The 24,991-nt window shown below is 39.9% G+C and overlaps 1 protein-coding gene across 1 annotated transcript in view; it reads left to right on the forward strand.

Moving 5' to 3' along the window:
• LOC138215397 (inactive N-acetylated-alpha-linked acidic dipeptidase-like protein 2) overlaps nucleotides 1-24,991 on the forward strand; it is a 471,279-nt gene that overhangs the window by 443,844 nt on the left and 2,444 nt on the right. Inside the window, exon 16 of the mRNA XM_069177518.1 lies at nucleotides 13,619-13,817. Coding sequence (XP_069033619.1) covers nucleotides 13,619-13,817 — 199 coding nt within the window. The remainder of the gene's footprint in view (nucleotides 1-13,618; nucleotides 13,818-24,991) is intronic.

Genomic DNA, 24,991 nt, shown 5'->3' on the forward strand with positions numbered 1-24,991 from the left:
GACACATCATATTAGTTTGAATCTGAATCAGACATAAATTGACAGTACATGTTAAATTTTGAAAAAGTGATCATCTGTGTTTGAGTTACATAAAGAGATTTACATATGTATTACTCAAAATGTGTACGCAAGTTGAATAGTGAAAGGAACACAGCACTTTAGTCAAGGTCTGGATTGGACCCTGTGTAAATTTACATCACCAAATATTCATCAGTTAGCATGCTGTACCACCTCTCAGGCCTTTTGAGCCAAAATCAGCTTATTCAGTCACAGTCTCAGAGCGTGCAGTGACTATGTCCTTGAATATTAAGATGACCCTTGAAAGAGGATGCACAACAAAGGCTGTGATACATTTGGGCTGCATTCTCCCTTCACACAAACTCAGGATAAACAAAATGTTAACTTAAATGAAAAATCCAAAAGTACAGCAGCTGTCAGACAGAGTGAGTCATGCTAATAAATAATCAATACAATGCACACTGTACAGAATGAATTAGTTACACTTTCGATGAAAATATCTAGAAACTAACGTGTATCAATCATTTACAGATTACGATGAGAGATTGAAAATGACTGAGATGAAGAGACGCTCTTCATCACATGTACCGTAGCGCCAACTTCAAGTCTCATTCATTGTACCACTGAGGCAATCACTCAGTGGCTCGTCTTCACTGGCTCTGTCTAAGCATGTAAGCGGAGTCACATTAAGGCCCAGATAGAGTGGTTCTGCTTGCTCATCTGAAACTAATGGATAGATTATAACCTGAGAGAGGGAGAGATGATTGATTATTATACCTGCCTGCCGCCCTTATGTCTGTATCTTCATCATTTTGTCCCTCAATGTACCCACAACTTATGTTTCTTGGTTTAATCTCTCTGTCACTTCAGTCCGAAGACATTTTATTGGCATAGAGACGGTACGTTCTTGGCAGCTTTGCACACTAACAGTTCAAAAACTCTGCTGCTCTTTTTGTCTTTTCATCACGGCTTAAATGTTTCATCACCTCACCAAAGCACAGATGACAAAGAAGAATTACTATTAAATCAAATGATTACTTCAGCTGTACTGAACATGTCTGCCCGATCTGTGCTTTGATTGTCCAGACTATTGGTTCACAACATGAAGATCATAGTGTTTCATCATTCTTGGGCACGACTCCCTCAATCTCTGAGCCCACTGGCTCCCACTGACTCCTAAATTTAATAAGATGGTGACAATAACCCCAGCAGCCCTTGGTAGCATTATATTCTAGTCGAGGTTTAAATCACAGGCCCACAATATGTAATAACACTACAGACGGTTGGCGTATTTTCCCTTTTTGAGATGTTCTATTATGATAATCAGATCATATTTCCCACTTCTTTACTCTTCAGACATTAAGCCTGACCTTGTATTCATGTTAGGTAAGGTCTTGTTGTGTCCAGCTGACATCATTTCAAATGACATGGAAGCAGGAGTACTTAACTAAGGTTTATTGCAGAAAGAATAGCTTTTATTGGTAATCTTTAGTCGATAATTGGCTGCACCGATTTGCTGCCGTTAGTTTGTACTTGGTTGGTAGCGATGCAGGCAGATGACATAAGTGTTTTTGATTCCAACTATAAAGCTCCGATTGATTGATTATATCTGCAACCAGTGGAAACAGTGTCAATAGACAAAACATCAATCTTAGTTGAATCACTAAAGAGGTCAAAAGCAATTCAGGAAATTTGTGCGCTGGTCTATTCCAAGAAAAATTTAACAATTACCTAATTTTATAGAGTAATGATAAAAATGCGTTAACCACTTTTAGTAAAGTTTATTATGTCTTTTTCTGTTGTCTGAGTTTAAAATGTGTAAAGAAGGATAAGCAAAAAACTTGGCTATATATACACATTTAAGTCCTCCACTCAAAAACATATCTCTTTATGTCACGTGGATTTTTGTCAGTAATTGTGTTGAATAATCTGAGGGAAGATTATAATATAAATAAATACTAGCAATAAAATAAAAGGCTACTTAGATTAACTACAAATGAATTGCAATTAAATTATACCTACGGAGGTGATTTTCACACAAAAAGTTAAAGCAATTTACACAGCTGTCCCTGGAGTTCAGGATAGGACCCAATAGCAGACCAGAGGTATAGATGGTGAAAATAAAATATAATTTGTTATTGTTAACAGGAGTTGAAGATGGAGTTTGAGTGGATAATCCACAGTCTCTTCTGAGGTGAGGCTGTGTGTGAGGGTTAAACAGTTGAGTTTGCCAGCAGGGGCAGGCAGAGACAGGACTGAATTCTTCTGCTGGAGGTGAGTGCGAAACACACTGGTGGAACAGCCGTGAGACAGACGTGGAGGAACCAGAGGCGGGACTCTGGAAGGAGTAGGCCAGTCCAAAACAGTAGGTGTATGTTTGCCATGCTCCACACCGGGTTGTGTAGGTTTGGACTGAACCGCACAGCGGGGGACAGGTCGAGTGGTCTGTTGGTTGAGAGGCCCCGTGGACCAACACAGGAAAGCAGGCAGGGCATCAGGTAACTCCAAGGCAAGACGAGGTGATAGGTCAAGTAGATTGCAGGTTTGATGACAGGTTGCGGGAGTAAACATAACAAACTGACAACCCAGGACTGCAGGACCAGGGTTGATTTACTGCCAGGTGGTAATCAGCTGGATTTTCAGCAGCTGTGCAGGCTGATCAGGGGCGTGGCCATGGGAGGTGTCTAGAGACAGGAAGTGGAGCAACAGACCAAAACACAAAGCACATGGCACACCACAATAAACAGGGGAATGACAGAAAACATGAGGAGAGGAGATCGGGGAAACAAAGGTCAAAACACATAGGGTCAGACAGGGATCATGACAATAGCAGCTTAGGTCATTGAATTAATAATTGGAAAGTAAATTATTAACACTCAAGTTTGCCAATGCAGTTTATTTATTAACCACAGTATCAGTGAGGTTTGGAGCACATTGATCTTTATCAATGTTTTTGATAAATTAATTCCATCTTGCGCTTAACTGTGTGTAATTTATCTATGTGTTCTTTCCAGGACCTGATTTTATTGTCTTGGATGAGTGTTCTTTGTATAATTTGACATTTAATTTCCTACACTGGACAGCAGTTCTCATAATACCAGAGGTAATAATATTAGTTACCTCTTCCCAAGCTGATTTAACATCAATCAATGGAGGCGGAATCGTAGCACCATCAATACTGTGATTGTGAGCCCGAACCTCGAGACAAGTATGTTTCTTTCCGCATAAAGTTTGGTTGGTCGTGAAGGTCTGCTCCTTCTTCAGCAATTAGAAACTGAAAATAAGCGGTTTTGAAGGGAGTGAGAGGAGCTGATTTGTTTGGCCTTAATTAAAGTCCGTAACCACTTTCAAATGATCATTTCCTACTTCTTCAGGACACCTGCTGTGCCACAAATATGCTTGCATTTGTGTTTACCAACTTACCAAGAAAGATGGCCACACCTACTGTGCTCCTAGATAACAGAACTTATACGTTGCACCATGATTCACAAAAATACAGCACTCAGTTTCAACTTTGAGTTTACTTTGGTTATTAAATAACAGGAGCCTCTTTCTCAGAGGCTGTAAAAGTAAAACCATATATCCTCAAAAAACTCTGAGTGCAAATTCAATTACAGTTTATTATGGTAGTGTTTTATGCTTGAATGCCATGATAAGAAAAAAACTAAAACAACCACAGAGTTGAAAAAGGCAAATAGGGATGATAAATAAGAGGATATGAATTGGATAAGAGTTGTGCTACAGCTCGTTTTTGTCCTGAGGTCACAGGGAACAGGCTTTATTTTAATTGCATCTGCATTATAATATGCACCTGGACATCATGTCCCTACACTCACCCAGTGTCATTTTCCATATGCTTACATTTAGTTTTACTGTCCTCATCAGCTGGATGTAATCAGAAGGAGGCTGCTTGTGACAGATTCTGGGCCCTTTATTGTGGTTATTAAATCGGTGTTAAATTTTATTCCAGGTGACGTTATAAATGTCATAAAGTTATAAATTTGACTTTGTTGAATGTTCAGATATTTTATTTTTACCAAGCAGCTCTTGTGGTGCCAGAAAACAGGTGGGAGAGGGCTTTTATCTCTGCTGGTTAAAAATACGGAGAGGCACCAGATGGAGAGAGAAGAGGAGGAGGAGCAGCAGAACAGTGAAATAAATACTTTCTGATGGGTGTGCATGTGGTAACAGATAGTGAGGCATGATGAATAATTCCTGGTGCTAGTTATTGTTGTGTGTGGGTTAGTTAATGGCAGGGATTTCATTCTAAAAGCTGGCATGCAAAGAGTAGAATTTGAACACCTTATAATTTGATCCAACATAAAACGACAAAGGAGCTTAAGGGTAAGCAAGTTGAGCATTGGATTCAGGAAGAACTTTCCACCAGTGACTTTTCAAAGTTTTCTTTCATGAAACCTTAAAAGCACAACATTCATAATGAAAGACTAACGGAGAACTATCCCTCCTTTCCAAAATCTAAAATAGAATGTTTTAGCTTTTTGCAATACAGTTTTTATTTGGCATTCTGGATTCAGCAGCTTTACAAAGTGATTTGTTAATGTTTTTTTGATGCTTTTTCTGGTATATTGAACTACATCTTACATATTAAACAGCTAATTACAGTCGGGTCACTTATTATCACATGACTGAAATGTGAAGTTTTGTTCAGTTTTACTTTAGTTCTTCACATTCCCTTTGAAATTAAGGATACAGCAATCTGTTTTATGTTTTATTTTAATGTATTTAAATTTTTTGTCAGTTTGGTACAGCAATGTATGATACCCATCACTCTAAAAGCAACATAATACAGAAGCTTTTGACTTATCACACATCATTTATTACTTAGAAAATACTTGTTTCAACTATGTTCCAATAACACTGTCAACTTTAACACCACAACTGTACAACCAGCTGAAAAAAAGAACAGTAAAATCAAAAATAAAAGGGTGAAAAGTCTGACTTAACAAGATCTGAAGAAGATCTTTCATTTCTGTATATATATTTAAAAAAAACAGTGAATTTCAGCAGCTAATGAAACAGAGGCGAGAGGGAACAGGACAGAGATCATGTGTGTCTCTACAAAATGCAAGCTGAGTGCTACACTGTTAAAAAAATTTGAAAACATGACATGACAGATACTGAAAGTTTGTGTGTGTGTTCCTGTGCAGGTTGCATGAGTGGGTGGTGATGGGTGTTATTTTGTGTCTACTTCCAGTTTAGTGTGTGTATTGTGTGTATTGTGTGTATTGTGTGTGTGTGTGTGGGTGTGGGTGGGGGGGGGTGGGGGGGGGGGGGTTAGTAGCCCCTGTGGCAGAGGACCTAATATTTAATGGATTCTTCACAGCCAGCATGCAGCACAGCAGTATTCATGACTGACAGTCACGGAGGGTCCTCAGATCAAACAACCACAGCTAATTGAAATCCCCCCAAAACTTTTTGTTCAACTTTTTTAATCACTATTCTCCCTTTTTTCTTTCTTTTTATAGCTGCCATTGGTGTAGTCAGATCTGACAGAAATCTCCATTTATTACTGTGGTAATGGTTCTCAGCAGCAGAGCCTCCTTTGGTCCTCAGCAGTGCTCAAAGAAAGATAGACCAGGCTTTTGTCAGTGCTGGAAATTATACACCCAGGAAATCAAAGTAAATGTGTCTGAATTAATTACTTCTTACACCTGGCTGTCACGTTAAACCTATTGTACATTTGTCAGCTTAATACCTCAGCTGCAAAGCCAAACAGCTGTAGTATAATACATTGAAGTCCAGAGGCCAAGAACGGAGACAGCTAAATGAAATGTCACCACCACAAAGAAGTTCTTACTTCACAATGTAAAAAAGATCTAAAAGAAAAAGTCTAAATCATCATAATGATTGGGGTGTTTATGGTAAGTTAATTTTTTTGGAAATACCAGGGACAAGGCAATTTGATGCTATTTTTGGTCCAAGTCCTGGAATATCAGGGAATTTAGTTTGCATGTTTAAATATTAGTTTCCATTTATCGAAATGTAATATTTTCCATGTATGTAGCTGTAACATTAGTTAACATCAGTGTGTGTGTTTGGTAGCATTAGTGCTCACTGACACAAATTAAAATGTAGTTTATTAGGCTGTGAGCTAATTACTATTATTGTTAGATATATTATTTCCCTCTGAAACCAGTATTTAGACATGGATTTAATTTATTTTAATATCAAACAGATGAACATTTGTCAGCCTGTTTTTAACAGACATATACTGTATCTGTTTCTTGTCTGTTCAACACAACAGCAGCATGTTTTTCCATTCATTATATCTCACGGAGATTCACCTTTTAATCCTTGAAAGTCTGTGAAAAGTCGGGGAATCTGAAATTTGACTTAGAGTGGGATTTGGCATTTAGACTTTGTATATTAATGTATATCTATGTAAAAAACTAAATTTAATTTCACAATGCACAACCCTTCCTGCTGCACTTTAAGCTGTAAAATGTTTGAATGGTTCAAACTGATTCTTTTTCTCTCCAAAGTATGTATAACAAATCTAATAGTAATGGATTTCTTAATGCACAGATGGATGGATGGATGGATACTTTATTTCATTAGCATGACTTTTATCCAGTAAATAATAAACAGAGAAGGCAAGTTTCTTTCAGAATTTCTCAATAACACGCTCTGTCCTTGATTCTAACCAACATTTAATTGAACACATTCTAAAAGGTACTTTTAAAAACAGAAAGCTGCAAAACTCTGATGTTCCTGCTTGTAATCGGGGAGTTGGTGTTAGATGAAAAGCTAGTCTCACTCAGTGTGCCGGCAGTGACCACCAAGGACATCACAGCCACCACTATTACAAAAAGAAAAAAAGTCAATTTACCTTTTTCTCTCAATAAAAGAGTTTTTTTTCTCAAATCATTTGCAGAAGTCAGAAGTTTTGCTACTCTGTGTGCTATCACTTCCACATTATCATCATGTAGATCAAATGAAAAACACTCTTAACTCCTCTGTGGCCTCTCAGTACGAAGGCCTTGAGGAGCAGAAGATCTTTCAAGGGTCCTCATTTACAAGGTTTTCACAGGACCAGTCCAAATTGTGAAAATAAAGTGAACACAAATTCAAAAATGGCCTATAAAACTCGTCATCACTGTTTTCCCAGCCTCCTCTGCTCCTTCACACATCAACATTCAGTGCAGATCCCCCAGTCACCACAGGTGGCAAACAAAACGGACTCGCAAATACATAAAAAAGGGATAATTAAAAAAAATGTACCTTCAGTGTTCAGGCATGAAGGTGGGCTGAGTGTGGTCACTGTCACCTCTGACTTCCGAGGGTTTGTGAATGTGGTGATGAGTCAGCTTCAGGGGCTCAGTCAATGAATAATGTGTAGAGGGATTTACAGATTTGACTTGCCGTTTTGTCCTTTTAAAAAACTGTTTATGAAATATTTGTTGTCTTAACAGCACAATCACAATATAACACCGCTGGCTCCATCGTAGTTTCTTAAATAAAACTGCAAGGAGTCCGGATTTTTAAACAATACAACACAATGAGCATCAATTGAACCTAAAGAGCATCAAACTCCAATGTTCATAAACATTTGTAGATATCGGTGCTCAAAGGAATGTTGCATTAAAGCTCTTTTTTTTTTCCCCCTTGTTTCTGTTTGCACATGAGGCTAAATCCCAACTGTACACCCAAATGGAAACACACTCACACGCGTCCCTGTGTGTCACAAGATGTGATGGATTACAACAATCAAACAATATTTCATGAGTCCCAGCTGGCTTCGAGGAGCTGCAGCCATTTAAATTTGTAGGAGAGAGCAGCTCTCGTTGTCTATTTTGATTCCATCCTTCTCTCCGTCTCCTCTCAGATAAGTCGTGCTTTGTTCTCAACCTATTGCGACACACTCTGATCTCCAGACGCACAAACACACACCAAGGTCTCATTAATATGTCTCAGCGTTTTACTTTATATTATTTTTTATTTAGAGTAAAAAACACAGAAGGTGCACTTCATTCTATGATCCCAGACAGATAATCTTCATATTTTCTATTTCAAACATTAGCAACAGAAATCCAGACACAACTTTAGTGCAGATGAACCCTTCAAAGCTATTTTGTCGGGGGGGAAAAGTTGTTTTTTTTACAGAAAATGTTAACTTGCTGAAGGTCTCATTTTAGGATGAGGTAGATATTTTTTCTTGACAAACATGCCACATATATTTCCCCACAACATTATGTTAATATTGAACAATTGAATTCAAAATAATTGTTAGTTAATGTTGTAAGACAATCTCCAACCCAACTGGAAAGCTGGAGTCCAGAGGTTATCTTCCAATTTACAATATGCCATTGTTAAAGTCAGTTTATTTATGTCATATTTATCCACAACATAGTTCGACCAACGTGCTGCACAATGTCAAACAGAATTAAATGAATCAGATACACTTGAAAAATCAAGTCCTCTGTTCATAGAAACCAACTTTGCCATCCCGTATCTTCAGGACCATAAACGACCGGGCCATCAGAGACTGATGCTCGTTGGGGCTGAGTTCCTACCTGTTTGGTTCCACATTGAACAACTGTTTTTCTACTGGACTCAGACCAGATGCTGTGATATTCACTTGTAGATGCCTTATGAGATTTGCATCTGCCTGAAACCTCCCTCTGACGTCTGACGTCTTCCTCACCTTAGTATTTATATCACTTCTTCACTTTGTTTCTTACATCGAACTATACATAATCTTTTAAATCCTCACAAGTCATGTAAGCATCCTTTTATTTTAAACTCATCTGGATGTTATGATTTTAACAGAATTGCCTAAAAAAAGAGTTGATGATCAAACTATTTCTTTTGATGGTAAAAGAGGTGGTAGACGACGTGTGTGTAGCGCTGTCTACTTAAGTGTTGTTTACTGTTAATCAGCTTTATTAGCCAATCTTATGAACATGTGTGAGGACTCCTTCAATGCCTTATTACATATATTATATGAGTCTGTATGGATGTAAACTGTAACTTGACTTGTTGGCGAAAGCACATAACTGCATAGTGGTAATCCGACTTAAATTTACCATCACTTCTGTCATCATTCCTCCAGACTGGAAGACAACCTGTGTTCTTCCTCTTCATAACAAATCTAAATAAAATAATTGTCTTTCCATTTCAAAAATATCTTGTCTTGGCAAAAATCATTTATGATTATTATTATTACTCTAAGTCAATAAAATGTCTCCAGCAGTTATCTCGGTGTTGTTAGCTAAAGTCACTCCTTATTAGTTTCCTGGAGGTCCATCTGAAAATAATCCCTCATTCATTAGAATAAAAGATTCAAAGAAACCTGTTTTCAGGGGCGTGTCTGTTTGATTGACAGGCCTGTAGTGCAGTCAGGTTACAGCTATCGGTGGGCGGATGTAGTATCGTCAGGTTTGCAATCAGATCAGTCAGATCCACTGCTGGCTCCTCCCACAGCTCGTCCAAATATGGTCACTTCCTGCTCCAAACAGCTCCGAACTAGCAAGATGGTGACGAACAGAATCTGAACTGGAGGCTTCATAACGTTCACAAACCAACGGGTGATGTCACTGATGGTTGATGACATCAATGATGGTTGATACTTGGTCCAAATATGGTCACTTCCTGCTCCAAACCGCTCCAAACTAGCAAGATGGTAACGGACAGAATCTCAACTGGAGGCTTCATAACGTTCACAAACCAGCGATGACCTCACTGCTGGTTGATACTTAAATCCATACTAACTCCATTTCAGTTTGGCTTCAGGTTCAAGCATGCCACGATTTCTGTTACTTCTTTGGTAAATAACAACACTGTTCTGCTCTTTTTATCTAAATAAGTAGAGTTGGACCAATCTCTGCTTTTACAGCTCAGTTCCAAGGGTTTTGACATTATAAACTGCGTGTGGTTTCAGAATTCTGTTGCTAATTTATAGTGTGTGAAGGTTAGTCATACTGAGTCCTCTTGTATCCCCATTACGAAGGGAGTTCTCCAAGGTTCTGTTCTTGTTCCAGTCTTATTTAATAAATAAACAATTTCACAACTTCTCTGCACACCTCTTGTTTTCCTTTATTTATGAGAGGAAGGTTTGTTAAAGCAGTGTTCCTCTCTATTTTGGACTACGAGGATGTTATCTATGGCCGGCAGCCAGTGCAGTATATCACTCTGTATTGAGATTAATGACTAAAGATCACAAAAGGACACACCATTGTCTACTATATCTAAAAATGTGCCTGCCTGCTGTAATGTTGAGGAGGGATCAGTATTTATTCTCATTTATATTTAAAGCTATTTTACAAAAGCCCTCTTTATCAGCCCAGTTTCATTGCTACTGTTATCGATTCTAACGATCTTTAACCTGCTGTAATTGCTCAAACTGTGCATTGTTTCTTCAAGTTGTTTCAGTTGTGAGTGCATTCATTGTACAGTATGTCTGTAACAATGTAATGTCGGTAACATTAACAATGAGGGTTTTCTCTCAATGTCTTCCAAAGTTTAATGAAATGGAAAGCAAGAGGCTGAGGAGGGCAGAGAAAAATATTTTATTAGGCTCTCCCACCTCTTATTAAAACCAAATGAAAGAGAAAACAATAATCTCACCATTTAAAATATAAATACGCTCTATTTCGGCAGAACTCATCTTTCATAAATAACACCACATAATGTTTAAGTGTTTACCGTGATCTTCTAATTATATTTATTTCTCACTGTAAACCGTTGAGAGTTGAACACCTGAACATTAACTTTTGATCAGGTGTTACATAACAGACTTCAGTCTTTCCAACACAAGCCGATCGGATCCAGCTAGATATAATTTAATATAGCCAAGAATACACGCTGTTTTATAAATAAAATATTCATTATGTTGGAAAAATCCAATGCATGAAATTTATATTTATTATACAGGACAATAAACATGTTCAAGAAGTTACATCTGATTTTCTAATTCGTCTGACATCAGTATGCCAAACACATGACCAGCAGCATCTCTGCTGAGTCTCCTGGCTGACCTCTCAACATGTCATAGGAGCATGCTGTATGGGAGTCTGTCAGATTGTCAGGATCCCGGTCTGGCCCCTGTGTTTTTTCTCTTTGTTTCCCTGATCTCCTTCCCCGGTATTTTCTGTCATCTCCCTGGTTGTGGTCTGTATCCACATGTTGTTTGTTTTGATCTGTGTCGGGGAGGCGTAGTCTTTCTGACTACCACTCCCAGACACATCACACTAATCACCACCACCTGCAGGTTGACACACTGGTTCCTGATCTCACTAATCACCTCCTGACAGCATATCTACCCCGGTCAAGCACTCCACCAGTGTCAGCCCATACGTCTACTCACCCGCAACCTGCTGTCAACCTTGCCTGCGATCTGACCTGTTCCATCACTTAGCCTTGGATGTACCTCATGCCTTTCCTGCTGTCCTATGTTGGACCAAGGGAGACCACACAGTTTGTCCAGCCTGCTGCCCTGTGTCGGACCAAGGGAAACCACACAGTTTATCCAGCCTGCTGCCCTGTGTCGGACCAAGGGAAACCACACCGTTTGTCCAGCCTGCTGCCCTGTGTCAGACCAAGGGAGACCACACAGTTTGTCCAGCCTGCTGCCCTGTGTCGGACCAAGGGAAACCACACAGTTTGTCCAGCCTGCTGCCCTGTGTCAGACCAAGGGAGACCACACAGTTTGTCCAGCCTGCTGCCCTGTGTCAGACCAAGGGAGACCACACAGTTTGTCCAGCCTGCTGCCCTGTGTCGGACCAAGGGAAACCACACAGTTTATCCAGCCTGCTGCCCTGTGTCGGACCAAGGGAAACCACACTGTTTGTCCAGCCTGCTGCCCTGTGTCAGACCAAGGGAGACCACACAGTTTGTCCAGCCTGCTGCCCTGTGTCGGACCAAGGGAAACCACACAGTTTGTCCAGCCTGCTGCCCTGTGTCAGACCAAGGGAGACCACACAGTTTGTCCAGCCTGCTGCCCTGTGTCGGACCAAGGGAAACCACACAGTTTATCCAGCCTGCTGCCCTGTGTCGGACCAAGGGAAACCACACAGTTTGTCCAGCCTGCTGCCCTGTGTCAGACCAAGGGAGACCACACAGTTTGTCCAGCCTGCTGCCCTGTGTCGGACCAAGGGAAACCACACAGTTTATCCAGCCTGCTGCCCTGTGTCAGACCTCGGGAAAACCGTCCTCCAGAGAGGTCATTCAAGTCTGTCCTACCTCGTGGTCGTCCTCCACAGAGGTCCCTCAAGTCTGTCCTACCTCGCGGTCGTCCTCCGGAGAGGTCACTCAGGTCTGTACTGCCTCAAGGCCGTCCTCCAGAGCGGTTCCTCAAGTCTGTCCTGCCCCATGGCCGCCCTCCAGAGCAGTTTCTCAAGTCCATCCTGTCTCGAGACCATCTCTTGCCTGGCTTACCTGTCTATCTGGCTCCAGGGCTGTCCACCGGTGCGGTTTAGCCATTCCATCCACACAAGTTTCCTCACTCCTTGTCCTCTGTTGTTGCCACATTCTAAAAATAAAGTCTGTTCTGTACCTGATCTCGATCATGTGTCTGCTATTGGGTCCTATCCTGTCACACCTCCTGACACAGATATAACATCCTAATGCATTCCATGATACGTTTTCCATCCATCCATTATCTGTACCATAGAGTCGGGAGTGGCTGGAGCTTTTCCCTAAAGTACCCCTAAATTGGGTCACAAGCCTATCACAGGGCTGAAGCCCCGCCCATGTGACTTTGGCTATTTTTGTCACTGACAGTAAATAGAGCTAAACAGAATTACAGACTGCAAAGTTCTCAGTTAAAAATGGTCCGATGGAAATGTTGTGTGAGAGTCTTTGTGTTTTTTATTCATTGTGTTTTAAAAAAAGAAATGTTTTCCCTACAACATGGGGAAGTGACTTCCATTAGTAATACAATCAGTGCATGGATATGTATTCTGGATATTGATATCTGATAACAGTTGTTTTCACTTTCACTTCTGTCGGCCACCTCCCTCAAAACTTAATTCAGAATCAGCAAGCTTCATAAACTACTTTTAAATATTTCCAATAAGCCAAATTTGAAGCATTTGAATTACTTGAAATGAAGATTCACAGCATGAAACCACAGAAATGCTTCCTAACCGTACACTGACACAAACCATCAACAGAAGCTTCTTCCTGATATTCGCCACGATCTCCCACCAACCAACCCTGAAATACGCTGCAGAAGAAAATGCCTTAAAATGCCCTAAAACCAATGATAGAAATCATGATTTAATCATTTTTGTTTCTTTTGAGATCCACCTGCCAATTTTCACTTACTTACTATTTATAGTTTATTTACCACATATTTATATGTGTTCTCTCTACCTAAATAGGGTATATTTACAGATTACAGTGCCCCATTTACACATTTGAATTTGGTTTAGTTTGCAAGAACACAGTTCACTTCTTCTTGAAACCACCTCCTGTTTTTGCAATTTTACTTGAATTTCTACATGTATTGTTTTTTGTTTTGTTTTGTTTTTGGTTTATTTTGTGTATTTATGTTAGCTACTTTTTTGGGCATTTACATACCTTAAAGTAGGGAGAAGTTTTGTCATATGTTAATTTGTCTTATTGTGTATCTGTGTAGACAGGAGTGCTGTGTCTCCTCCCCTGCTGTCCTCGGCGTCCTCCCTCAGAGACCACGCAGCTTTCTTCCAGTCAGAAACGATGCGGCCGGCAAACGACCCAAAAGAGCGTGACCCTTCCCACGTGCGGATGTTGAATGATGTACTCCGTGACCTGGAGAAGAGCTTCATCATCCCACAGACACCGCCTGGAGTGTACAGGTAGGACAGTCACTGCCTCCGAGTTACAACATGAGTGTTGGGTGGTCATAAGGACAGGCCCCCCCACCCTCAGGTTTTAAAACACATTATATTGTTATATAATTGAACCTTCACAATTGTTACATTTAGTGTTTTACTGTGTTCCCTGGTGTGGTCTTTTTCTGATGAAAAATTATACAGGTCATGCATGGTGTGTCATCAGTTTATTTCCATGTCCTCTTCCAGAGTTGATATTTTTTCTTCATGACCTGAACAGGATTATTTTCAGTTCACTAATCATTGGGCCCCTGCTCCTCTTTATAGGTGGCACTGTTGAACGTCTCGGAGAAGCTTAGCCTCTCTAAAATCATCACTGAAATATTTTACAAATTAAATAAGAACTGAGTTTTAACAAATGATTTGTATATTTGTAATAATTATATGTATGTGGCACCCTACCTGTGTTATTTCCTTTATACCATCCACCAGAGCTCTAGCGAGCTGTAAAGGAGCTCACTGCGTTGGTTTAGAGCTGTTTTTGTTGTTTTTACTCTAATTATAGCTTCGATCAGGTACATGTGCAGGACAGAGGTCCACATGCAGAAAAAACTGAGAGCAGAAAGCAGAGGGAGAGGAGAAAACACAAAACACATCAAATAAAAAAGGTTTTCACAAGTAATCGGCTAATGAAGGTGCATGCAAACACCCTTCTTACATATGACTGTGATCCTGTCAAACAACAAGAAAATATAAGCGTCAGACTGGAAACGGCAAATTGACCTTCAGATAAATAAATGTTTTTCTGAATGAATGAAATTATTCTGCTCCACCATCTCAGTGTGATGACAACAATAATATATAATATATTTTGAGTCAAATGCTTTTAGTTAATTAAGGTTCATTGAGTTGTGTTTCGGTAAGATGTAGACGTTCTTATTTGTAAGTGTGGATGTTGGTTTAAGCCCAAGTTGGCCATCAAGAACACAAAACTTGAAGATAAATATTGCAGTAACACAACATTAGTGGTCAAAAACTCCACAGGGACGAAAAACATCAACTTTTATCACTTGTTTCTTGGACACTGGTAGATTTATTTGGCCCTCATTCAGATCGTTACTATGATCTTTACTTTGAATTATGACATTGTCTACCTGTTCTCAACACCATGTGACCGACCTCATGAGGTCTGACTTGCCTAAGATCACCCAGGTGAGCACACCCTCTGCTCTTTGCAATACTTGCCTCATCTGAGACCTGTTGGTAACAATTTGTTACTGTGGTGCAGCTGCTTTGGTGTTTTTTTTTTTTCTTTCCTTTTTTATGTTTCACTTTTTTCCTGTAGCTTGCAGCTTTGGGTCAGTGCTGTCACATACTGTTTGGTTTCTACATCTTTTTTTTCTCAGCAGTGAGAAACAAAACCATCTGGTTGTGATTACAAAGCTGTACCTTTGTATATTAATTAGAGCTGGGTTCGTATATTCTTCCTATTTGCTCACTGTTCACAGTGAGAGCATTTTTTTAACGTACTCCTCCTGTTGCATTTTCACGCAGTGAGTGGTGACAGAGATTTTATTTAAATTGTTACTCTTTTTTTACTTCTGTGTGCAGAAGGTAGGGCTGTTTATTTTCAATTCAATTCAACTTTATTTATATAGCGCCAAATCACAACATAGGTTATTTCATGGCACTTAACACATTAACATCCTTACAGCAAGGCGTTACAATATTATACAGAGAAACCCAACAATTCAACAATTCCCACATAAGCTAGGAGGGAAAAAAACTCCTCTTTAAGGGAGAAAAACCTCCAACAGGGGGAAGGAAATACTCCCTTTAACAGGAAGAAACCTCCGACAGAACCAGGCTCAGGGGTGGGCGGAGCATCTGTTAACAGAACCAGACTCAGGGGTGGGCGGAGCATCTGTTAACAGAACCAGGATCAGAGGTGGGCGGAGCATCTGTTAACAGAACCAGGATCAGAGGTGGGCGGAGCATCTGCCTTGACCGGTTGGCGTGAGAGGAGAGCAGAGAGAGAAAAGGACAGCATAGAGATAGAAGAGAAGAACTGTTGGTGGAGACGACAATCACAGAGCAGAGACATGCAGCTCCATGACGGAACATCTGGAAAAGAAAGAACAGAAACTACACGAGTGAAGGAACTGAATGGAGACAACAGACAATAAGAAGAAACTATGGGAGAGGAAAGGATGGTGAGGTATGAGTCAGTTAAAGAGTAGGAGGAAAGAAATGTTCTTCTCCCTTTATATGAAACACGTTAAGATTTAAACTGGGTATTATTATTTGTGTCTGTCCTAAGCCCTTGGCTGACAGGGTGGCAAGGTGACAAAGTGACAAAGTGGCAGGGTGACAGGATGACAAGGTGACAAGGTGACAGGGTGACAAGGTGACAGGGTGTCATGGTGACAGGGTGGCAGGGTGGCAAAGTGACAGAGTGACATGGTGGCAAGGTGACAAAGTGACAGGTTGAGAGGGTGGCAAGGTGACAAAGTGACAGGATGACAAAGTGACTGGGTGGTAGGGTGACATGGTGACAGGATGATAAGGTGACAGGGTTGGAAGGTGACAAAGTGACAAGGTGGCAGGGTGACAGGGTGACAAAGTGACAGGATGACAAAGTGACTGGGTGATAGGGTGACAGGATGATAAGGTGACAGGGTGGCAAGTTGACAAAGTGACTGGGTGACAGGGTGAAAAAGTGACAGGATGACAAAGTGACTGGGTGATAGGGTGACAGGGTGACAAGGTGACAGGATGACAAGATGATAAGGTGACAAGGTGGCAAGGTGACAAAGTGACTGGGTGGCAGGGTGACACAGCCATCCCAACGTTTGCAAGGTTTATGATCTCATTCTCCTGCTTGAGATACACCCAAAAGAAGGCCCTTAACGACAAAGGTATCAGGGGTTAGTAGCCACTGAAGCTCATTCCCAGGAATGCTTGGCCAGCTGAAACTGTCAGACCTGGTGCTGGCAGCAGTATCATCCATCTCTTTTCCAGGGTCCATATGATCATGGTTAGAGACCCAGTCCAGACCCATGTCTTTGCTGACCCCTCTGCTAAAGGATGCCGTTTTGAGAAGAGGACCGGTTGAAAATCTTACTAGCCTCATGTATTTTTTTGTTTTGAAATAAAGATGGTGAATCACCTCCCATCTTAATTGTAAGGCGATTAAAAAAATAGGAGAGAGGAGTGGTTCACTTCCATAGATTTAAAAGGTGAATTCTCTTACATGCACATATGTCCAGGCAACAGACCCTTTCTCTGCTTTGCCTCTCAGGGGCAACGCTTCAAGTTTAAAGTCCTGCCGTTTGACCTTTCCCTCTCACCAAAGGTGTTTACATGGTGGTGGGGGCTACCCTACCCCCTCTTTAAATGTTGAGGATGTGCAGCAGCAACATGAAGGGCTCCCTGTAATTGTTTGGGGTTGGATAGAGCTAAATGTGGCATCACTGCCATTCTGCTCCAAAGCTGCTGTGGGATGATGTAAAGGAGGGAAGTCCTTTGTTTGTCGCAAAGCTGGTGGTACTAGTTATCCATCGGCAAAGACTATGGTGGTCTGAGTGAGGTTGAAATAGATTGTAAGTAATGCCAATATATCTATGGATCTATGAGACCGTCCCCGTGTTGTGAAAAAAGTATGCTTAGACAATCCAGGGAACATGACGGTGTGCTCACCGGGGTGCTCTTATAGGCGGCGAGTCAGCCCCCTAAGTCTCTTGGATAGGTAGATGAAGAAATCATCCAAGGTCAGTGTGAAGGTCAAAGATTGCTTTGACTATGGAGAGATGACTGAGACCATTTGCTTTTAATTGCCTTTTTCATTTCTGACCTTGTATGGCTCAGTAGTGACAGCTGGATTTAACAACTCACCACCAAATCTCACAAACATACACTGACTTTTGAACACGTGACCGGCTGAAACAAGTAATTTATACTATTGCAAGGGTTAGTGGAATGCAGCTTCTATGAGAAAACCTCCCTGGGCAGCAACAAGACAACAAAACATGCTTTGGAATTAAACAGAAAGCTGCAAAGTGAATAAAAGTTGTTGAAAAGTTTTTCAACAATATTCATCCTTTGTGTTCAAAACTAAAGTAAGTATTTATGAAGTACTGTTCCTGTAGTTCTTTTCAGGGTGTTGGTACCACACTCTGTATTACAAAAGAATGTGTTTCAGTGAAGGTCATGCACAACAGTGAAACACTTCACTGAAACACTTCACTGAAACACTGTTGTGCATGACCTTCACTGAAACACATTCTTTGCCATCAGTTATAGTTGGAATATTACAATGAAAATCTCTATGTAGTGACATAACACTGATAATGCAGTTTGAACTTGGGGGAGGATGGCCTCGTGTTGTGAGTTGAGTGGTTTCGATGCAGTGCACAAAAATAATTCTTAAATAGTTTCTACGAGACATCTTAAATGTTCTGAATTATAAAATGAATGGATTTATACATGTATTAACCTGATTTTACTCTACTGTTTTGAGACAGGTATTTATTTACTACCTAAGTAATGACAAATTATGTGGCCACATGGCATGTTACACAATACATCCCCTAGAGTTTAAGTTCATGCCGTCAAAAAGATCATTAAAGAGGACAAAACTCTTTGAGGAAATAATGACAAAAAAATAAGGCAGGATTGTGTCCAGTGATTGTAGTGGTGGTTAAGTGTGACTGAATGAATGTGCTTGAAACACTGGCTTATTGAGAACATGTTGGCAGACAAAGAAAAAGGTGGGAGGTTACACCTGTCTGAGCACAATGGCCCGTAGCCTGCATGGCAATGACTCATCCAAACAGTTCCCACTTTGCCTGTGAAACATTTTAAAACCCAAAGGGGAACATTTCTGAGGACAATCCCAGGAACTTAAATTTGCACAAAAAAAAATATATTTTGTGACAGAGCAGTTTGTAATACTGTACCACAGACGCATACACTGCCAGTCAAACATTTAAACACACCTGATTATTCAAAGGGTTTTTCTTTATTTGTATAAAAAAAAAACTGTGACATAATATATGAAATGATGTAGTAAACACACAAAAAATGTGAACAGCAATAATGTAACACATAGCAATATATCACATTTAATCCTTCTGAAAAAAAAAGGGAATTAACATTTTTTTAATTTTGTTTTTCTCCTTCCAGGCGGCACTTATTCAGGGCAGAGCCGCAGTAATTCTTGACTCTGCACAGTGCATTTGTAAGAGCCAGATTAGTTGATGAATTTATTTTAGTCAAACTGTCTGGTTTAAGAATAAAACCAATAAATTACATATCATTTAATTTAGTTAAAGGACAGGTGATCTCGAACGTTTTTCTCTGTTATGTCCCGTTCCAGTAACACCTCTGTTTTGATGGATTTTAGCATCCACAACGTGTCTGGTCCTCACACTGTCCTCCACCACAGCTCTTTATCTGTCTACTTTTCCACTGGATTCTAAAAGAACAAATGGCTGCGGTTCAGTGTTATTCACAGTTGATGGCAGTAATAGACATGTTAATTGCCCTCCACTGCCATTAGCATCCAAGCTAAAATTAGCTGCTCCATCATGCTTGGAAAACATTAAGGCCTAGTAGCATTAATTTATTAAAAGAAGTTACCATTCCCTCACAGGATTAAGACAGTTGGAAGAACTGAACACTCTTTAAAATGTTTACTTTAAAAACGGAGGTGTATTTTAAGCAACGTAAACCAATGATTTGAACATTTTGGTGCTCAGCAGGGCAGTAATGCAAATGTTTGTTGTATGCATGATACTTGTGATCTCTCATTCAATGACACTGAGCTTTGAAAACACTCACCACTGATTTCCATTCACTGTGAATGTGAGTGTTTTGAAATACTGTGAAGGGCATTTGGTGGGTCAGCGTAGATCTCTGTGTTTCAGTTGTGAATATTTTAATTTAAAGAAGCAGCTGCTGCTGACACAGGAGTGAGACTCAGGATAATAGATTGCCTTGGCAACCAGCTGGGTCAATGGACTGTGAGCCCTGAGGGTTTTCAACTTTTGTTCAACTCCACATATACATTTTATCCAGAGTTATGCAACTGTAAAGGTGAACAGTTGATTTCTTGCCAAATTTAAGATACACTACTTTACAACAGAATAATACTGTACGTGCAGTGCATTGCAAATTATTTATGATTAATCGTATTGTTGCTGCTAAAATAATTTTATCGATGTATGAAGAGAAGAACGTGGGTTCTTTGATCTTCTTAAGGTGACCATAACAGCAGCCTAATAATAAAAGCAGAAATACACGTTAAAAGGAGGTTTCTTCCTGTAAAAGGGAGTTTTAACGTCCAACTGCTGCTCATGCTGTTGGGCCCTGTACTATTGTGGGGTCATGACCTTGCAACATAAAGTTCCCTGAAATGGATATGTTGCCATTTGGCATTAAATAAATAAAACCGAAACAAATTTCATTAAAATACAAATTTGTCACATACTATAGGAAAAAAATATGTACACTCTATTAAGAATTGTAATGCACTAGCTGAAGTATGTTTGATATTGATTGCCACCCCTGGTGAAATTGGACGTCAGTTAACAGAATCAGTAAGGTCTTATCGAGTTCAGGGTTTTACACATCGGTTGGTGAAGTTAGACCAATCACATCTTGCACCAAATCCAGCACAATCTTCCAATTTTGCCTTCCAGTTTTTTATGCGAAGACCCGTAAGTGGCTCACCCCTTCATGAATAAACTATTGTATTGGCTTGATGTTTGAAACAAGGATTCCCTGCCGAGCTGTCTCAGTAGAAGATTCATCTGCTGAATATGTCTAACAAAGGGATACTCTGGTAATGTTGTAAATCCAGCTGATGGGCCTGAGTGATAACATCGTCATTGCTGTGAATGTTTCAGCCACAGAAATGCATTCCAGCTAAAGCCATTGCATGATGTATTAACATTAGGGGAACAGCGTTGAATTGTGGGTCGAGCAGCTTGTTTAACTGCTTCCAACTGCATGAGGATAGGGGATAATAAAACATCAGTCAAGTCCTGCTTACTTACTCTTTTCATTAACTCATGTCACATTTATATCTCATATCTCAGGTATTTGACTCTGTAGACTTTATCTGGGGCAAAAAAAATGCCATAACACCCACTGATTGGCTAATTGAACTGACTGCAAGGCATTTGAGCTATGTGGTGATGGAGGTGATTGATGTTTGCTTTAATGTTGACTTTGACATTTCTAGTGCATCATCATTGGGACGCTGACGGTGGTCGAGGTAACAGTGATGAAGGATTACATGAATCATTCAGAGTCCGCATGAGGTGTAGGCGTAAAGGCCTGCATGTCAGATACAATTAAAACCTGCTGTGAAAGTGCAGTTTTAATTTAGGCCACAAATCCAAAGTCAGGGCAGCCTGACACAGTCACAACAACTATCACATCACTGTTAATGCCAGTCACTTATCTTTTAGTTTTGTTTTTAAATCTGCTTCAAAATAAAACCAGAAACTGCCGAGTGTCTTCAGTTTCAAGAGTTAGTCAGAGCAGCAAAGCTAATTAAGACTAGAGGAATAACATAACTCCTCCTTTTTAACACACAATCAAGTCTTTGCAACAGAATGATTTTTATTTATTTTGTTTGTGTTTATGGATGTTTTTACACTTGAACATGTCCACTGCTTAGATACCAGCGCTCCCTTTCAGACAGATATTTGTCGCACTATTTGAGTCATAATTTCCATTCACTATCTTATCATAAGTAATTTTCATAAGTGTGGTGACATAATGTTTGATTCAGAAGTTGGAGTTTGACTTTGACATACTGGATCCAGACTTAAAGGGTGAAAGACCAGAAACTGTGACTTTTAAAATCAATACGCTGTCCTTTATAGCTAATCAATACGGAACTTCCTCATGTAAACTCAGAGGCTCTATTTTTAGCATGTTACACTGAAAAGAGTATAATCCCAAAATCAATTATGTAAAGCAAGCTGCATATTGAACCAGGAACTTCCATGGTAGAATTTAAAAATGGTCTATTGAAGGAACTTCCATATCAAATGCGGAGCTGGATTTTTTTCAAGAACTCGAAGGTGTAAGACCTCGCAGTGTCAACTCAAATCTACATGTTCACTTCTAGAACTATTACACCAGCTTGACTGTATTTAAAAAGATGAAGTTTAATACAAAAGTATATGCATGTTGACATATTGAGTTTGGGAGGCATTATTTTAGATTGAGAAGGTATGGAACTTGAAACTGGACCTCTGACTTTGAATTTCAGATCATTGCAATCACCAAAAACAGTAAATTTGTACATGTACACATAAGTTTTCTTTTCCATTATCTTGTTAAGAAGTAATTGGCCTTTGGTTGCAGAATTTTTATGAAGTGTTTGACTTTTTTGACAAAAATGTCATTCCAAATAGAAAACTTAATACATATTTGAGTTAAGACTGTATTCCAGTTAATCCATTTAGGTTTTTTGGTAATTTTTTTTGTGTACTTTGTACTCCCCTTCCACCTTCAGAAATTATTGCATGACACTTTTTTTTCTCTTACTGTTCTATCTTCTTAAACTCTGCCTTTAAAATCTGGAATTCAGACCTTTATCTACCCCATTTATTTACAATCAAAAATAATGTAGCGCCTAAATAATAGGTTTCAAAATTGAGAAAATGTACAATTTACCAATTAAATACAGTTTAATTTGTAATTATAACTCCTAACTCTAAATTCCTAATCTTTAATTTTACTGTTGCAAAAGGGAGGATAAGCCAAAAAGGTTCTCAAAAAGAGTTACCAGTATCCAAACACACACAGTGCAGCTGTCAGTCCTGGATAGATGCTGCTCCTCCTCCTTGAGTGACACCTGGGACCAGTAGACGTAGTTTAAACCCAATTTGTTGTGTCAGAGCAGCCGGTGGTCTCCATTAAGAGTGAATGTGGGCTGCTGAGGAAGACACCGATCGATAGCAGATGTCTTTATGTTCACCGAGGTGCTTCAAAAAGACCTCTTTCATAACTGGATGTTCACAGACAGCTGCTGGATGACAGACTGCCGGACATGAGCGAACGAGATCCAGTGGGTTCTTCTAAGGTCGTCTGAACATTGAATCTCTGTTGTTTTACCGTTTAGTGTGCCATATGGTTTGTAATGTTTCCTCTGTTTTCATTACTGTAGTCCCCAATATTAGTATGTTTATAGTACAAGTGTTTTGTATTCAGGGATAATACATGGCATGTTTCACCATAATAAACTTAAAACAGCCTTCCATTTTCACTTCCTCCATTGCTGATTATACTGTTTGGAGGGTATTATTCTGCTTATATCGAAGTCTCTTTGCACCAAAGTACCACATAATGAAATAAGTATTACTCATGAAAAAACGTTCTGTACTTCAGACTGCCTGCTGCTTGTATTCTGGCTGTATGTCTGTGTCTATCTTCCCAAACAATGTTGATGGAATACATTTAGAGACACACACAAAAAAAAAAAAACATCAACAAACAAAAACAAACAGCCTCTTTATCACAATGTTACATCTTGAAGAGTTGTTGGTTCTTCAACAGGTTTGGACAGGTTATGTTTGGACAGGTTATAATGATACTTTGTGAATAACAAGGATCTACTCCTAACTTTAAGGGGAAATTCTTTGAAAACGTCACAATTCTAAGAATTTTCTTTGAATTTTGTCACTAGGAAGGTTTCAAGTCTGAGGAGTCTTTGTGAATACGGAAATTACGGAATACGGAAGACACATAGAAATCCACACATTTAAATATGGAGTTGGAGGTGTAGAGGGGACTGCAGTCATGTGTGAGAAATGTGAGGAGCTGGATGAGGGTGGAAAGTGTCCAGAGTTTCACACTTATTCTTTTGGAGCATTCTGTGTGCATCATCCTGGTACTTGTAGTGTTCTGATGTTTCTGCAATGACAGTGAGAACACACTGATGCACTCAGAATAGAGAAAGTTGTAAGTACAACGTTTAAAACACAGCAACTGTTTCTGTAATATTTATTGGACAACCATTTGAACACATATGAGGACTGCTTCAGTCTTGACTACATACTGTAAGTCTGCACAGACAGAGATGTGAGCTGTAACTTGACAGGCAGACAACTTTGAAGCCATATTTCTAGTTATTATTGAAACCTGTGCTTTTCCTACTGTGATGGGTCAATGTCTGCTGGGAAAAAATAGAGCTGTAGGCAGTTTGTTTAATAAAAGAATTGGCTTCTCTGCTTTCAAGGCAGTGACTCATTCACATTATGAAAAGATAGATAATTCATTAGAGCTGATCTTTCCTGTGGTTTATTTTTAGGAAGCAGGTATAAAACTAAATTCTGAGAAAACAACTCCATAATTTGGTTGCGCAAGAGGCTCATCACAGTAGTTAGCACTGTTCTCTCACAGCGAAAAGATTCCGGGTCCTTTCTGTGTGGAGTTTGCATGGTCTCCCTCTGCCTGCGTGGGTTCTCTCTGGGTACGCCGGCTTCCTCCAACCCTCCAAAAACATGCATTTCAGGTTAACTGGTGATTCTACAAATTGCCCTTAGGTGTGGGTTAGGGTCTTTGTTTCCATCTATCTCTATGTGTTAGTCCTGTGATAGACTGGTGACCTGTCCAGGTTGTACCGTGCCTTTGCCCAAAGTGAGCTGGGATAGGCTCCAGCCCCCTGTGACCCTGTTTAGGATAAAGCGGGTATAGATAATGGATGGATGGATGGATGGATGGATGGAAGAGGCTCATCACGGCCTGTAGGTACTATAGGGGTTCAGGTGCTGGTCAGATTTGTAAGTCACATAGTATTATATTTTTTATCTGTTGGTAAAATCAAACCTAGAAATATAGATAATGCAGACTTGGACATTGTGATGAATATTACAGTGTCTTGCATTCAGTAACTTCCATGTTTTATTTGTCAGGATCCCTGTCTGGCCCTGTGTGTTTTGACCTTTGTTTCCCCAGACCTCCTTTCCTCATGTGTGCTGTCAGTCCCCTGTGTATTTGTTGTTGTTGGCCATGTGCTTGTGTTTGTGTTCTGTGTCCTCCTCTGCCTGCCTCCAGTCACCTCCCATGGCCATGCCCCTCATCATTCTGAGCAGCTGCTACCAATGCAACTGATCAGGTCATCATTGTAAATGAGAATTGGTTCTCAATTGATATTACCTGGTTAAATAAAGGTCAAA

This window comes from Embiotoca jacksoni, unplaced genomic scaffold (assembly GCF_022577435.1).
Source record: "Embiotoca jacksoni isolate LCO1_2020_lvr unplaced genomic scaffold, fEmbJac1.0.p SCAF_74, whole genome shotgun sequence".
Classification (NCBI taxonomy): Eukaryota; Metazoa; Chordata; class Actinopteri; family Embiotocidae; genus Embiotoca; species Embiotoca jacksoni.